General features: G+C 47.6%; 1 protein-coding gene and 4 non-coding genes across 5 annotated transcripts; 1 reads left to right on the top strand and 4 right to left on the bottom strand.

Moving 5' to 3' along the window:
* Positions 1-7835: 7835 nt before the first annotated feature.
* On the bottom strand, positions 7836-7908 carry TRNAP-CGG (transfer RNA proline (anticodon CGG)). Its single transcript has one exon. It is a non-coding gene; the product is annotated as a tRNA-Pro (tRNA).
* A 548-nt stretch (positions 7909-8456) lies between these two features.
* On the top strand, positions 8457-8529 carry TRNAP-CGG (transfer RNA proline (anticodon CGG)). Its single transcript has one exon. It is a non-coding gene; the product is annotated as a tRNA-Pro (tRNA).
* Positions 8530-10845: 2316 nt separating this feature from the next.
* LOC146200738 (uncharacterized) lies at positions 10846-11481 on the bottom strand. The gene has a single exon (XM_084592419.1). It carries the CDS (start codon positions 11479-11481, stop codon positions 10846-10848), a length of 636 nt encoding a protein of 211 aa, XP_084448545.1.
* Positions 11482-11841: 360 nt separating this feature from the next.
* TRNAS-AGA (transfer RNA serine (anticodon AGA)) lies at positions 11842-11923 on the bottom strand. The gene has a single exon. It is a non-coding gene; the product is annotated as a tRNA-Ser (tRNA).
* A 78-nt stretch (positions 11924-12001) lies between these two features.
* On the bottom strand, positions 12002-12092 carry TRNAS-AGA (transfer RNA serine (anticodon AGA)). Its single transcript has one exon. It is a non-coding gene; the product is annotated as a tRNA-Ser (tRNA).
* Between the last annotated feature and the right edge of the window lie 4455 nt (positions 12093-16547).

Raw genomic sequence — 16547 nt, 5'->3', positions numbered from 1 at the left:
TGCCATTTGCCTTTGCGCGCTTAAATTCTATTAGGTTTTCAGCCGTGGGGTATCGGCGTAACTTCGACTATGCCTTGTTTCGTGTTTCACGGGCAGTTTTACATTCTGCATTCCACCACGGCCTTCGTTTGTTCCGTGGCTTACTTGATGTTTGTGGAATGTGTTTTTCTGCAGCATCTATAATGTGCAGCGTGATCAAGAGTTGAGATTCGTCAGCGCCTAAGCCAGTAACTGATGAACAGGGCAGAGCTGAGTGTTCCCTGAACATCTCCCAGTTGGCCACATATTCTTTAAATTTCCTGGGACTAGATTCATTTACATTTTTATTGCCTGCGTACTTCACCGAGATGGGAAAATGGTCGCTTCCATATAGATTGTCAATAACAACCCACTCTGTAGCTGCCAAGAGCATCGGAGAGCCAATGGCTAAGTCAATGGCTGTGTACGTATTATGAGCTGAGCTGTAGTATGTTGGCTGTTTTGAGTTGAGTAAACATGATCCTGAGGACAACAAGAACTTTTCAATTAGTGCACCTCGGAAGTCCATTCTTGTACATCCCCATAATGGGTGGTGGGCATTAAAGTCTCCGACCAGCAGCCATGGTTCTGGGAGTTGGTCAATCAGCTTTTCAAAATTTTTGTTGCATAGTCTATGATCTGGCGGAATATACATCGAACATACCGTTGTTATTTTACCGAATATTAAGGCTTGTATTGCCACTGCCTCTAAGTCTGTGTTAATCGGGATGTTTCGACAAGCGATTGACTGTTGTGTTTTAATGGCAACGCCACCGGAGGGGTGAGTACTGCCTTGCCTATCTTTCCTGAATATACGATACTGCTTGAGAAAACTTGTGTCTGTTGGTTTCAGATGCGTTTCTTGCAGACAAACTATGTTTGGTTGGTGTTCGGCGAGGATTTCCTATACGTCATCCAGATTTTTTAGGAGTCCTCGACAGTTCCAATAAATGATGCTCTCGGTAGCCATTTTGGTAGGTGTGGAAAGAATATAGAGTAGGGTTAGGACTCGCCGCCCTTATCAGGGGGCTTAACTGGTGTATGCGTTTTTGATTTGAGGCGGTCCAGCAGGCCCCGCCTCTCATTGGCGGACTCCCTAGGCGCCGCTGACGCTGCGGAGTCCGTGCTCACCTCCATCGCCTCTGGTGAAGGCATGGAGGCAGGAGGTTTTTCAAGAGGAACAAAGTCCCTCTCAGATGTCTTTGGTGTTCCGGACGTCTGGGTTAAAGTGACCTCCGGGATTGCAAAGATTGGTGCAGCCGGTGGCTGCTTAGTGAGGAGCCGTGGTGGGAGCACGTCAGCAGCATTGCACTGCGTGCCCACCGTTACTAGACGCGGCCTGGCCCCTCTGCGGGCTGCGTTAGCATAGGGAGCGGAGGAAAGCATTCTGTGCTTTTTTCGGGCCTCTCCGTATGTTATCTTCTCAGTTATCTGTATATTGATTACTTCTTTTTCGGCCTGAAAGGCTGCACATGACCGTGAGTATGCAGGGTGGGTGCCCTCACAGTTCACACATTTGTAGTCAGTTGCACTGCATTTATCGGTTGCATGGTCATGTGCGCTGCATTTTGCACAGGTAAGGCGTCCTCGACATGTCTGGTTACCATGCCCGTACCGCTGACACTTGAAGCACCTGCGGGGGCTTGGTATGTACTGGCTAACTTTGCATCGGATAAATTCCACATTGACAAATTCAGGAAGTGTGCTCCGGTTGAAGGTGAGAACAATATGTTTCGTTTTTATTTCTTCGTTCTTTCGCCTGATTGTTATTCTTCGTATTGCTGTTACACCTTGGTTCTGTAGGCCCTCAAGGAGATCTGATTCTGTTTCGTTTAGGAGGTCTCGCTCAGAGACAACTCCCTGGCAGCTGTTAAGACTGCGGTGGGGTGATACCTGAACGTCAAGGTGAGCAAACGTTTTTGTTATGAGAAGGTTGTCAGATTGACTTTTGTCTGATACCTCTATTAGCAGGTCACCAGATCCTAGTTTTTTCGCTTTGTAGTTTGCCCCAATGATGGCCTTCAGAGAGTTGGCAATCAGAAAAACTGACAGTTCATTTACTGGTTGAGATTCGGTTACAGAGCGCAAGACAAGAAATTTTGGAAAGTTCTCAGTTGGTGTACTGATTTTTTGCGTCACTTCGGTGCGACTCCTTTTCGGGGGTCGATCAGGTTTTTTTAAAGGTAGTTTTTCCATGCGGTATGGATTGTTTTAAGGGGTCCTAATATATGTCGCCTCTGGTTCACCCTTATATGCAGAGGAAGGTCCCGGAGCCCCTCGCCTGGTGGACAGGCGAGGAGCCCATCGGCCGAGGCTTGACCATGGCCTCGACCGCCACCGTTCAAGGTTTCTTCCCTTCACCTCTCAACCTATCGCCACGGTACGGATTACAGCTTCGGTATGGGGGCTCAGGGTCCGTGGTGGCACCAAGCACCAACACCTAGTTTACACAAGGTGCCCTTGCGGGGCTTAAGCAGAAATGCTCGAGGTACAAAGCGAAAAGTAAGGGTGACAATAACGGACAGCCCTGCCTGACAAATGATCGCTCAGCCACAGTTTCAGTAATTTGTTAACATTAAGCCGGGTCATGCACCCTGAGTAGGTCATTTTCACCCCGTCAAATATCACATTGTCTACATTAACATATTTTATTACGGTCAATAGGACCTCGTGGGAAACGTTGTCAAACGCTTTCGCAAGGTCTAACTGCAACATTGCAACATAACTTCCGAAAGTGTCGCAATATTCCAAAATGCTTCTAGTAATGTGAAAATTCGAACAGATCGTGCGGCATTTAATGCCACATGTTTGATGGGGTCCTATCAGTTGCTTTATTACACTTTGTAACCTCCTCTCCAAGAATCATGAAAATCTTTTAGTCATAGTTGGTGAGGTTTATAACTCGGTAAGGCCCCACCGACAGTAATTTAACATGGTCTTCACTTTTCGGTATTAGCACAACGTGAGCAGTTCGAAAAGAGGGTGGCAACGCATTCATTTCATATACTTCCAACAAATCTAGATGTAAAGCCTCGCTGATGTCTCGTTTGAATTCCTTATAGAATGCAGCGCCTAATTCATCGGGTCTAGGAGACATTCGCGCTCTCAGCGCATCGATTGTTTTTTCAATCTCTAGCACACTAATTGGGGCGGTATGTCTAGCTTCGACATCTTCGTCTAATTCAGGCATATGCGGCAAGAAATGAGTATTAAAATCGCTTTCTTTTATTTTCTGGGCGCCTGTAGATCACGATACTGCTCCACGGATGCTCGCTCTATCTCAGCCTTGTTTGACGTAACTGCATTATCGCAAAGTATTTGGCAAACCGTGATTTTTGCTGCGTAGCCCTTTTCGTCACTTAGCGCTCATTTGGCGTTTCGCCCATATATAACTGTTCTGCATGCGCACGTACTATAGCTCCCCTATATCTGCCTTCGTCGATAAGTTCGAGCCTGCTCTTGAACTCCCGTATCTGTTCATCGTCGGCCGAGCATGTCGTCGTCGTACACAGGCAGGGAAGGCGTTCGACCAAATGCCGTCTGGCTGGCACGTCACTTTCGCGACCACGTCGTCGTCGCAACGAAGCGAGGCCACGGTACCTACTTCTATGTATTCGGACGCTACGGTGACTCGCGCGGGGTGACGACACACGCCCGGTACGCATCTACAGCCGGGTATCTTGACTGCCGTAGAAACCCGCCTCAGGTGCAGCGAGCGAACATCGCACATGCACAGCGCGTCGAAATTGCCACTTGATCCCAAAGGTACGTTAAAAGCAGTGTACAGTACAGTCCCCGGACGAGACGTCACTTCCTAGTAACAGTTGGTATTCATCGCGGTAACGCGGGTGCCAGAGTCTCAAACGAAGACAGGTTGAGTGGCGTCGTCACATTGGCGTACGATCGCTCGTACGCAGCGGCAGCATGGCATACCAGAACAAATGTGAAAAGAAACATCTCGTCGTCGTTGGTCACCACCATATATATGTGAAAACACACCCCCACCACGTCATGCAGACAGACGGCAAGCATGATGTAGAGTTATGATGTGTCTTTATTGAATTATCAGAAGAAAGGTGACTAAGGGCAAAAAGTAGTAACACGTGGTGGCCGCTGTAACACCAGCAACGCCACCAGTTGCGGCAGATTCGTCTTCAACACACATGGTATCCCAGTGTGAACCGTACAAGGGAGTGTAGTCCTTTCCAGTCACATTCTCTACCCATCCGCCTTCGGACGGGGCGCAACGCAGTGTAACTGTAGTCGGGTCGGCGCCTTCGGGGCTCTTGGCGAGCTTGTAACCGGTGTTGCAGGAAATAGTGACCAAGTCGCCTTCCTTGTGCTCGTTGCGGTATCTGCCTATGGCTGTGCCACTTTCGGGTGGATACACGTTGGGGACATCGGCAGTGTGGCACCGGGGCAACTCGCACGAGGGGAACTGGTTCGTTGCCCAAACACCGTTTGGCTGGCACTCGGCCTTCGGTGCAACTTTAGGGGGCATGAGGATATAACCCGGAGTTTTGCACGAAAACGTGGCCACGTCGCCGCTGCGAATTGGCCCCCACCAGTTCGATACGGAGACGCTGGTGTGAGCGTTCGGTGCCGCTGGAGGACGGCAGGTGCCCGGCACGCACTTGCCGCCCGGTAGCTTGGGGTTGCCGACGATAACCGAAATTGGCGGTTTGTATCGATCCAGTAAGGTGCATAGGACGGTAAAGTTGCTCGCATCCGAGTCAGGTATCCGAACTGGAGTGTCGAGTATGGTACCGGGTGGGCACTGGACATTGTAGATAACGTTGTACAGCGAAGTCACTGTGGCTCCGTAGTCCTTATACGAATCAAAGTCTGCCATCTCTATGTTGCATAGAGCTGTGTCCCTTGCACTAACGGCAGCTGTAGCAAAAACTAGGAATACGGCGGCGTGCATCCTTCGTTCTGGGAGCGTATGCCTGGGTGCTGCTGCCACTGCTGCGCATATATATATCGCCCTCATCTAGCCTCTCTCCCCTGTTCTAACTACGAGCAGTGCGATAGGCCTTCGCGAACATCGGCGGGGAAAGCGTGGTGCATCCAATCTGGTAGGGCGCGCGCAACGTCTAAGCAGAACCTGCACGCGTAGTCGAGATTGTTCTCGGGGGCGGTCGAACGTGATTCTGCCATGGTCTCGTATCCCCTCTTATTGGCCAGCTCCGCCGGGAAGCACGGGATCCAGCAGCGGCAATGCGGAGGCGCCTTGTTAAGTCGTAAAGCTCGCGCTCGAGGGCGGAGTTGGCCTCGAGCACGGCATTCTCGTAGTGCGGGCGGCTGGCGCACGCAAACGCGCCCAGATAGCACAGTTGACTCATAGGGATGAAAAATCTGGTGCCGCTGTACACTTTGGAGAGTTACATAACTGCCGGATGCTTTATCACGGCGCTGCGCAACCGCAGCGTGAACCCGTCAAACCCAGGCGCGTCGAGTTTTTACAGCACGGGGCTCTCGAGCGCAATCTCGACGAGCGAGCGAGTAGGCGGCGACAAGTACATCGAGAGGGAGCCGAGCCGGGCGCTGCGCAGTAGCTGCGCGAGCTTATCAGCGTCCCCCTCCGCTGCACTGTTGACGTATGTTGTACACCGAGAGCAGCCGCTGGTGCTGCTGCGGCACTCGGAACGTTGGCGCGGGCGTAAATTTCAAGGCGGCGTCGATCCTGTTATTGCCGGTGCCGTCTATGGACACGAGCATTGAGACTGCTACTCGCTCGTGCTGGTAGCAGACTAGACTCAATGCACCTTTTTTCCTTCCCTAATATAACATACTCGGGCGAAGACTGGCGGCATCCTGCACGGCGGTGCCGGCTCATCGACGCACACAAGGCGCAGCGAAGAGAACGTGGCCTCCGTTTGTGAGATCGACCTGTTCGAGACCAACCGAAAGCTTCCAACAACCTCGACTTCGTCATTTACGCTTTGTTAACACACAAAATGGCAACATCATCAGCCTACGCAAGTATTTCACTTCCGATGCTTGTAACTTGAATCCGCCGATTCCTTCACTATTCATCATCATCGTCATCATCATCAGCCTGACTATACCCACTGCAGAGCGAAGGCCTCTCCCATATTTCTCCAATTACCCCGGTTCTGTGCTAGCTGCATCCCCTTGACCCTTGCGATCTTCTTAACCACATCCGCCCACATAACTTCCTGCCGCCTCCTGCTACGCTTTCCTTCCCTTTGAATCCTTCACTATTAATAAGGCTTAAACAAAAGGGCTCGAGAGCCAAGGCAAATAGAAGAGGAGACATCGGAGATCCTTGCCTCACTGACGATCGCACGGCTAGTGCGCCATTATGACATTTATTTACAATATTACCAGGAGAGAACCCAGCGTATGCCATTGTGACTCCATCTAAGATAATACTTTCGATATTTACAAGTTCTAAAGTGGTGAAAAGGACGTCAGGTGAAACATTGCCAAATGCTTCTGGCAAGTCAAGCTGCGTCAATGCTGCATGGCTTCAGTCTGTATTGCAACTCTCAAAAACGCTTCTTATTGTGCGTAGGTACTACGTACAGATAGTGCGGCCTTTAATCACGCACCTTTGGTGTGGAACTTGGAATTGTGTACTGACGCCTTGCACCCTCCTTGGCAATACTTTCATAAACAGTTTACAATCCACATTAGCGAGGCTTATAGGTCGATAAGACCCACCGATGGAATATGTCAAGATTTGAAAGGTGGCGGCATTAATTTACCATGGTATGCTTCCTTTATAATGCAGTACAATACCCTGCTAGCTTCTTATTTGTATTTCTTGTAAAAAGCAGCCCTCAATCTGTCAGGACCGGACGACCTTTCAGCGCTTATTTCGTCTATAGCCCTCGCAATATCAAATACACAGATTGGTTCCTCAAGGCTGGCTTTAACTTCATCCTCAAGCCTGGGCATAGTCTGCAAACACAGACTTTCGAATTGTTCTTTCCTTTGCTCAGCACGCCCAAGTAGCTCAGTGTAGTACTCTACAAACGCTTCTTTGATAACGTCGCAATCGGTTGTAACCTCGTTAGAGTAAATCATCTTTTGAATTTTGTTTTTCTCCGCGTATCTCTTCTCGTCACCGAGTGAGCGCTTGTTCGGTATCTCGCCAACCCATAATCGCTCTGCTCATGCTCGTACAATGGCTCCGCTATATCTTTTATCATCGATAAGCTCAAGTTCTTAACTTCTTTTATCGGCTTCGAGCACAATCCAGGCATCCTGCTCTCTAGTTTCAGCAACAAGTTGAGTTGACGGTGCATATTTTTCTCGTTCGCTTTACTGATATGTTGCAAAATGGTTGCACTTTCTATTGCTTTCATTTATATATTAATGAGAAAGCTTTGCTGTGTTCACAGATTTCTGTTCGCAGTCCGCGTCAGCAAAATCGTGTCCGCAGCAGTTGTCAGTGATTGGGAAGTGGTAGAGGTTAACTAATGGTGTCAATCGATAGAAGGTGACGTAATGTTGTGTCCGATAAAATCATTAGGTCAATAAGTTAATTAGGTATTTATTAGAGAAAAAAATGTAAAAATAAAGGCCAAATTGGTCGCATTAGCCAATGGCTTGGCGCCACATATGAATGCATCAAATACTAAAATACAAGCAGATCAATTAAGGGGAAATGAGGGTGCTCGTTATAATACATGAAGGAAAGAAGCCAACAGTCGGCGAGGCCAAGGAAAGAGTTCGGGATGGTACTTTATGTATTTTTTTAATGTTTACTTGGATAATCACAGAAATTAGTAATGTAATCTTTTTAGGAGAAGATAATTAAACACAAAGTAGAAGAAAAAACAATGTGCCGATGGTGGGAACCGAATCCACGACCTCCGAATACCGCGTCCGGTGCTCTTCCAACTGAGCTACATCGGCCGCTGTCCCCCCTGCTACTTGCTTGCGTATTTATGTTGTCTGTATACGAATCTTGAGAGTGCTCACCAGCGCCACCCTCAACCATAGCGGCGAACGTGGAACGTCCTTTGTTACCGCCAGCGTCACGTAGAACGTGATCAAGAGCGAGGGCGTAAGCTGTGCTAGAACCCTCTTACGCTACCTATGGCTTCAAGACTGCCAGAACCGAGACCCCCGTAAGCTACAAGCAGATCAATTAAGGGGAAATGAGGGTGCTCGTTATAATACATGAAGGAAAGAAGCCAACAGTCGGCGAGGCCAAGGAAAGAGTTCAGGATGGTACTTTATGTATTTTTTTAATGTTTACTTGGATAATCACAGAAATTAGTAATGTAATCTGTTTAGGGGAAGATAATTAAACACAAAGTAGAAGAAAAAACAACGTGCCGATGGTGGGAACCGAACCCACGACCTCCACGCCGCTATGGTTGAGGGTGGCGCTGGTGAGCACTCTCAAGATTCGTATACAGACAACATAAATACCCAAGCAAGTAGCAGGGGGGACAGCGGCCGATGTAGCTCAGTTGGAAGAGCACCGGACGCGGTATTCGGAGGTCGTGGGTTCGGTTCCCACCATCGGCACGTTGTTTTTTCTTCTACTTTGTGTTTAATTATCTTCCCCTAAACAGATTACATTACTAATTTCTGCGATTATCCAAGTAAACATTAAAAAAATACATAAAGTACCATCCCGAACTCTTTCCTTGGCCTCGCCGACTGTTGGCTTCTTTCCTTCAAATACTAAAATAGTTAATTAAATCAGTCAATTAAGCTGACGTCAAGGATGTGACGTCACGCAACCTGAAGTCGAACCAAAAAGGGCGTAGGATAGAATTGGCGCGCAATTTTAAAGTACCAAAGGCTAAGGTAGTTACTTAAGGAAGAATTTTACCTTGAATAACTTATACAAGGCTGCTCCAAGCCCGTCAGGTCCAGGTGACTTATGAAGACTTAATTCATCTATGGCACTTTCAATTTCCGAGGCTGTTATCGGTTTTTCCAGCATTTGCTTGACGTCATCATCCAACCTGGGCATGAGTGGTAAAAAGCTCTTGGCAAATCAGTTAAGGTCCTTTGGCTCCTGGCTAATCAAGTCTGTGTAAAATTCGAAAAAGGCTCGTTCGACTAATGTCTTTTCACTAGTAACTTCATTTTGGTAATAAATTTTGTTTATCTCTTTGTTCACCGCGTGCCGCTTTTCATCACTGAGCACCCGCTTCGTGGGCGTTTCCCCACACTACATTCTCTCGGCCCGTGCCCTTATCATCGCGCCGCGATACCTGTCTTCGTCGATCACCTCCAGTTTGCTCTGTTTCTTTTATTTCTTTTTTAAATTTTCCCGGATCGATGCTTTCTGCGCTTAGTATATAGTCTAGTTCGCTACGCAGATATTTCTCGCGTTCTCTTTCCTTAAACCGCAAGACATTTGCTCTGTTTACTGCGGCTACTTTAATGTCACACTTAAACAATTCCCAAGCTTGCACGAAGTCACACATTGCCCAGTAATAGGTTTGTAATTAGTTATTCTACTTGATTAACAAATGTCTCATCATCTAATAATTTGTCATTAAACTTCCACAGTTCCCAATTGAATTTGGTGGTTTTCTCCTTTCTGCCAAATGTGACCATAACTCAAGAATGATCACTAAAGCTGACATGCTCGCACTTGTAACTGAAACACATTGGGACAGTCGCAACTGGTACGTAAATGCGATCAAGTCTAGCATGAGAAGTGCCTTGAAAGTGCACATAATTCGCTTGGCCTTCAGGTATGAGCACATTGCCAACGTCCTCAAACTCTTTCTCATTAACTATTCTCAAAAGTAACTCTGCGCTAGTGTCTCGCACAATGTTTTTGGCTGACTTATCCTCTGGTCTGCATACACAATTGAAGTCACCAAGCAATAATATACCCCTCTCACAAGCCAGGTACGATTCGACGCATTCAAAGAAACACTCACGTTTCGCACGATTATTTGGAGCGTAAACACACACTGCTCTCCATGCAGTTTCGTCAAAAAGGAAATCACACACTACTAATCTACCCGTTCCACACGTTATCACAGCTTCAACTTGGCTGATAGCCTTGCGGATTAAAATAATGCATCCGGCAGAATTTTGAACCGCATGGCTTACACATACGTTGTATCTGCTGCGAAAAACTTCGACCATTCGATCTGTTTCTTCTTCACTTTCAATTTTTGTTTCTTGTACTGCAAGTAAGTCGATATCATTATCTAGCAGTAGCCTATTTAACTGCTGTTGCCGCCTGCGCGCTGAGAGGCCCCTCACATTAAGCGTTGCGACGCACATAGCCAAGTTTGCAAAAGAACGAGCCATTTTAAAGATAGAAGACGCCGATCACTCTACTCACACTTATAATGCAGATCGACACAGTAATACACCAAAAGTTTCTCATCGGGAAGCGATACCAGTTGCAGTATGCAGCACAGGTCTCAAACGGTATTTTAGTCCCGATCACCGACCGGGACATCACAGCTGTTTTGCAAGATCAAAAAACAGCGTGGCTACTTGGGACAAACAGAGAGAATAACGGGCAAGCGCTGCTTTGCAAAACTCGCTCCCGCTAAGGCGGAGCCGTTGATGATGGAGTCTTCCGGTCTGGAAGAATGTTTGGCCTCGGTTTGAAGCTCGGACGACGGACCAGGTTGGCCTTCGTCGGTGGCTCCCCGTTGCCGTTCGCATTCTTGCCAGCTTCACACTCATTGACTTCCTCATGTGCCCGCTTTGCAGGCATGCTGGAAGCCGCAGCCATGTCGACGTCTCGAGGTTCGCTCGTGGAAGCTTGCGGTAGAGTTAATGGTGTGTTTAAGGCAAGGGGTTTATCTCCCTTCGCCTCTCCCTCATTTGTTACGCCCGCAGTAATTGGCGTTGCTTCTACAGCTTTATCTGGAAGTCCGCCGCCGCAGCTTTTTCTAGGGGCGTTTCCTCGCAGTTAGTCTCTTCACTGCCTTCCAGCGTCGTTTCCACGGTATCGGCTGCATCCATCAAGTGGTCCGCCACATCATCTTTTCGAGCCGGGCCCGCACCATTCATGTATGTACGCACACACTGGGTCTCCTCGTGTGCAAAGCGGCGACACAACCCGCAACGTGGAACGCGGCACTCTCGGCGTATATGCCCAGTTCCGCGACACCGGAGGCACAGCGGGGCCCTGCCCGGGTCGTAGACGAGAGCAACCTCCTCGGAAACGCGTAGCTGGTGCGGCAGATCTTCAACGGTGACGCCTGCGTGTAACTTCAGCGTTACGGAGCGAGTCGTGGACGCCTTGTCAACGCATCCATTCACCCGCCACTTGTCTCTGGTTAGTTCCGTTACTTTCCCGAACGGAGACAGGGCCACTCGAACGTCTTCATCGCGCACGCCGTGCAACAACCAGTACAGTTTCAAACGTACGGCCTGATTGCACGGGTCAATCACGACACACCGACGCTCCTTCACGTCAAACGCTGGAGCCTGGAGAATCTTTTTTCCTTCTTCATCTTTGAAAGTTACCGCCCACAGATGGTTCATCTGATAAGCCCCAAGGGCGAGAACTTCCGGCACCAATGAAATATGTTCGAGTGCATCTCGAAAATGTTCCACACAGTAAGGCCTCGCTGGGACATCCCCATGCAAAAAAACGGTGTGTAAAACAGTCGAACCTGATGGCAGATGTGGCAGAACCATTTGGTAGTCCTTGGCAGCGTTGCTCGTACTCCTGATACCGCCGCTCCTTGGGAGCCCGTAATGCACACGTCCTCAAGCTCGGTGGCCGGAAGTGGAATCCGCCTTAACCACTCGGCCACGACTGCCACGCAAGAGGGGATCAATGAGCATCTTCTCTAAATCGATGCGGAAAAGACTAAAACTATAAACAAAGGAATGCGCTTGCGCAGTCGACAGGATTCGAACCTGTGCGGGGAGACCCCACTGGATTTCTAGTCCATCGCCTTAACCAATCGGCCACGACTGCCACGCAAGAGGGGATCAATGAGCATATTTCTAAATCGATGCGGAAAAGACAAAAACTATAAACAAAGGAATGCGCTTGCGCAGTCGACAGGATCCGAACCTGTGCGGAGAGACCCCAATGGATTTCTAGTCCATCGCCTTAACCACTCGGCCACGACATTTTTTAACGCGGTAGCGTTAAGGAGCTCGAGTCGCAGAAAAGCCGGTGTCGTCTGCGGCGTTGGCCGTGAGCGATAAATCCCGGCATGCACTTCATAAATAAAAAGCAACTTCCAAGATGGGCTGGGTGGGAATCGAACCAGGGTCTCCGGAGTGTGAGACGGAGACGCTATCACTCTGCCACGAGTTTTTTTTTTCTTTATTGCATGAATTGCTACAAATACATCAGTAAAAGATCGTGATTGCGATTCCCCTTGGCTGACAACCGTGTCTAATGGACTTTCATTACCACAAGTTCGCCCATCAGACTCAAGACCTCCTCCGCAGCGTCTTGCTGCTTCAAAATTTCTTTTAGTTTATGCACTTGTTCAACAAAATAATCACATACAGATCGTGCATCGACATCACAGTGTCTATAAGCCATCCTACTCCTCCAAATACTGTGAAGGCCCAGTAGCATGATGAGGTCATACTGAAAATCATCATTAATAGTTGTCAAGTACCGAATTCCACATGGCGTCAATGGCAGGTCTTTTTCAAGTGTCCTTTGTAACACATCCCAGTAAAACACCGCATCCCAACAATCCAGGAACACGTGCTCAACTGTTTCAGGTTTTCTACATAGTAGACAGTTTGAGCCCCAAGGTACAAAAAGGCCCTTTTCTTCCATCCATGTTTTGACTGGGAGGGTTCCTGTATGCAATTTAAAAAAGAATGTTTTTACGCCCGAGTGGTCGATGCTTGAAAGCGGTACAAAAGCGCGTCTAGTGAATGCAGTGTTACCTTAGAAACGTGCCGTAGAACGTTATACTGCGGTGTATATCGGTAATTATGAGCATGTTACTTACAGAAGTTGCAGTTACACGAGTAGCGAAGTACGTTTCCGCTACATTTCTTTTGCGCTCTGTGCACATGCAGAGCCATCTTGCGGCAAACACAGAAGAACCCCTCCTCGCAATGTGCGGCGCTGCCCCGACACGTGGCGCGCCACTCGCCCCTGAAGTTTCGCCGTGCACCCTCACGGGTTGTAGAATCAAGCGTCTTTCCTTTCTTTAGATCACTATCTTCGCTCACCCGCTTCTCCCCTTCGGGCCGCGCGGGTACCGGTGCGAGGATGCCCCAATACTCTTGCTTTTAATAAGTTTTCTCGACGAGGTGCAATAACGCTATCGCGTTCCACTCTTGAAGGCGAAGCTTAAGCGTCCTCCAAATTTTTTTTTGCCTTATTGCCTGCTTAGACAAATCACAAAACATACAAAGGTTAAAACACGCTGACCGCCGTGCGGTCTACATGGTCATTTAAAACCTCTTCAGGTTGACGAGCGTATCCAGGAGCCCTAGCCAATGAGGCGGCTCTGGAAGGACCCGACAGGCGTCACGTACATACATAATGCTTTGTATGAAATTTTCTCTAACAGAAGAAATGCTAACGTCGGCATGCCTGACTGACATTCGAGTTCTCCATATGCTATGGAGGCCTATGAGCATTATCATGTCGTAAGGAATGTCGTCATCATTATCAACAGGTAGAAAGCGAATACCATACGGTTAAATTGGCAGGTCCTTTTTAAGTGTACGTTGCAATATATCCCAATGAAACACCGCGTCCAAACAATCAATAAATACATGCTCTATTGTCTCCGGCTTCTTGCATAACAAACAATTAACTGTCCAGGGCGCAAAAATGCCTTTTTCTGCTAGCCATGTCTTGACTGGAAGAGTACTTGTATGCAGTTTAAAGAAACGTGTTTTCATACTTGGTTTAACACTCATTCTTTTTACTCTCTTCAAAACCTCTTGCCCTGGGCATCCATGCTATATGGTTTTGTACAAAGGTGCCGCGATTGATATGAGAAGAAGGTCTTTATACAGATGTCTCCTGCTAACAGAGCTCAGGTATTCCATTGAAAAACGCACTTTTAGTATTCGGAATGCGAATACCACCTCTCGCCAAACTTCGAACAGGCCACAGCGCCTATATTCACAGGTTGACACAATAAACTCTGGCAGTGCTGTCGCCAAGCGGATTAGCATCACTGTGCGCAGAAATGGGTCCCTCTGATCTCTCAAGAAAAGAAAGCGTGATATATTTTGTTTAAAAAAAGGTGGCAGAGGCCTAAACCGCCGTTGCGGGCAGTATGAAACAAATTTGTGCGGCTGGTCCTTTCCCACTTTCCGCCCCAGATGAACACTGCAAAGACTCGGTGAACTTTCTGCAGATTGGTTCGCTTCTTGAACAAGAACTGTAAAACATACCACAATTTAGCTACAATAAAGATGTTGCATACCGTTGCACGAGCAAACATCGACCGATTGCGACCTTGCGATCCTTGCGTTTTTTCCTTGGCTCGGTCCGTTTCCTCATTACAGTACACTTCAGTTTCCTTGTAGTGCTCTAGGCGCACGCCAAGGTATTTTAGTGGCAGGGCTGTCCATCGCATGTTCGCAAATAGTTCAGGGGTTTCATTCCAATTCCCATGCCAAAATCCAGCAGACTTATACCAGTTGATTTGACAACCCGTTTTCTTACAAAATTCTCCCGCTACTCGCACCACTTCGTTTATGCTTTCTTTATTTGCACAAAATACTGCGACATCATCCGCGTGGACTAAAACTTTCACCTCGGTTTTTCCCAGTGTGAATCCTCGGATCCCTTCATTATTGACTAAGCTTAAGCAGAAAGACTCGAGGTACAACGCGAAAAGCAAGGGCGACAACGGACAGCCCTGCCTGACAGACGATCGCACAGCCACAGCTTCAGTAAGGTGTTTGTTAACGTTAAGCCGGGTCTTGCACCCTGAGTAGGCCATTTTCACCCCGTCAAATATAACAGTGCCTACGTTAACATATTCTAATATGGTGAATAGGACATCGTGGGAAACGTTGTCAAACGCTATCGCAAGGTCTAACTGCAACATTGCAACATGGCTCCCGAAGGTATCACAACATTCCAGAACGCTTCTAGTAATGTGAACATTCGAGCAGATCGTGCGGCATTTAATGCCACATGTTTGATGGGGTCCTACGAGTTGCTTTATTACACTTTGTAACCTAGTTGCCAAGAATCATGAAAATCTTTTAGTCATGTTGGTAAGGCTTATAAGTCGGCAAGGCCCCACCGACCGTAATTTAACATGGTCCTCACTTTTCGGTATTAGCAGAACGTGAGCAGTTCAAAAGAGGGTGGCAACGCATTCATTTCATATGCTTCCATCAAATCTAGATGTAAAGCCTCGCTAATGTCTGGTTTGAATTCCTTATAGAATGCAGCGCCTAATTCATCGGGTCTAGGAGACTTTCGCGCTCTCAGCGCATCTTTTGTTTTTTCAATTTCTAGCACACTAATTGGGGCGGTATGTCTAGCTTCGACACCTTCGTCTAATTTAGGCATATTCTGCAAGAAATGAGTACTAATACCGTTTTCTTTTATTTTCTTGAGCGCCAGTAGATCACGATAGTGCTCCACAAATGCTCTTTCTATCTCAGCCTGGCCTGACGTAACTGCATTATCGTACAGCATTTGGCCGATGATACTTTTTTGCTGCGTAGCCCTTTTCGTCACTTAGCGCCGTTTGTTCGGCGTTTCGCCCATCCATAATTGTTCTGCTCGCGCACGTACTATAGCTCCCCTGTATCTGTCTGCGTCGATAAGTTCCAGCCTACTCTTGACGTCCCTTATGTGTTTCGTAGGCATGCCAGGCTGCACACTTTTTATGCTTAGTAATAGATCGAGTTCACGTTGAAGCCCTTTATCATTGCCTTAATTTTAGCCTCTGCCTTGAAATTGTCCCTACCCTCTGCCAAGTTTCGAGAGCTAGTATCCAGGAGTTTTTTTAACAGTTCATTTACTGTGTTGACATAAGTACTGTCATCTAGCAGTTCAACATTGAGCTTCCAAAGTTCCCAGTTAAATTTTAGTTGTTTTTTTTTGCTCCAATGCTGAACAATACTAAACTGTGGTCGGTAAAAGATACGTATTTAACCTCATAATTTTTGCATAGGGGTACAAGCTCCAAGCTGATGTACGCGCGCTCAAGCCTTGCATGGCTTCCACGTTGGAAGTGAGTGTACTGCACTTGTTTGCCAGATGTTAAAATGCACCCGACATCTTCTAAGTTATATTCTGAAACCAGCGTGCCCAATACATATGCATTCTGGTCAGTTACAGCTTGCCTCCTAGCTCGATTTTCAGACATGCACATGCAATTGAAGTCACCCAGTACAATTAACATTCGTTCACATTTAAAGTACACCTCTAGATGCTCAAAAAATATTCTTCGGTCTCTTTCCTTGTTCGGCGCGTATACACAAACTACTTGCCACTTCAGATTAGAAAAAGAAAAATCAACTGCAACCAATCGTCCAGATGCACACACCGTGACTGTCTCTTCAACTATGCCCAAGTTATTTCGTAATAACACAGTACAGCCTGCCGAGGTACCAACTGCATGGCATGCACAAACATT

This window comes from Amblyomma maculatum, chromosome 2, assembly GCF_055883805.1.
Source record: "Amblyomma maculatum isolate TAMU_Amacu chromosome 2, ASM5588380v1, whole genome shotgun sequence".
In the NCBI taxonomy this organism is placed as follows: Eukaryota; Metazoa; Arthropoda; class Arachnida; order Ixodida; family Ixodidae; genus Amblyomma; species Amblyomma maculatum.
This window is presented reverse-complemented; position numbering and strand designations above follow the sequence as displayed.

Bases quoted from the DNA above. Each gene is read 5' to 3' on its own strand.
- LOC146200738 (XM_084592419.1), bottom strand. From the start codon at position 11,481: ATGAACCATCTGTGGGCGGTAACTTTCAAAGATGAAGAAGGAAAAAAG.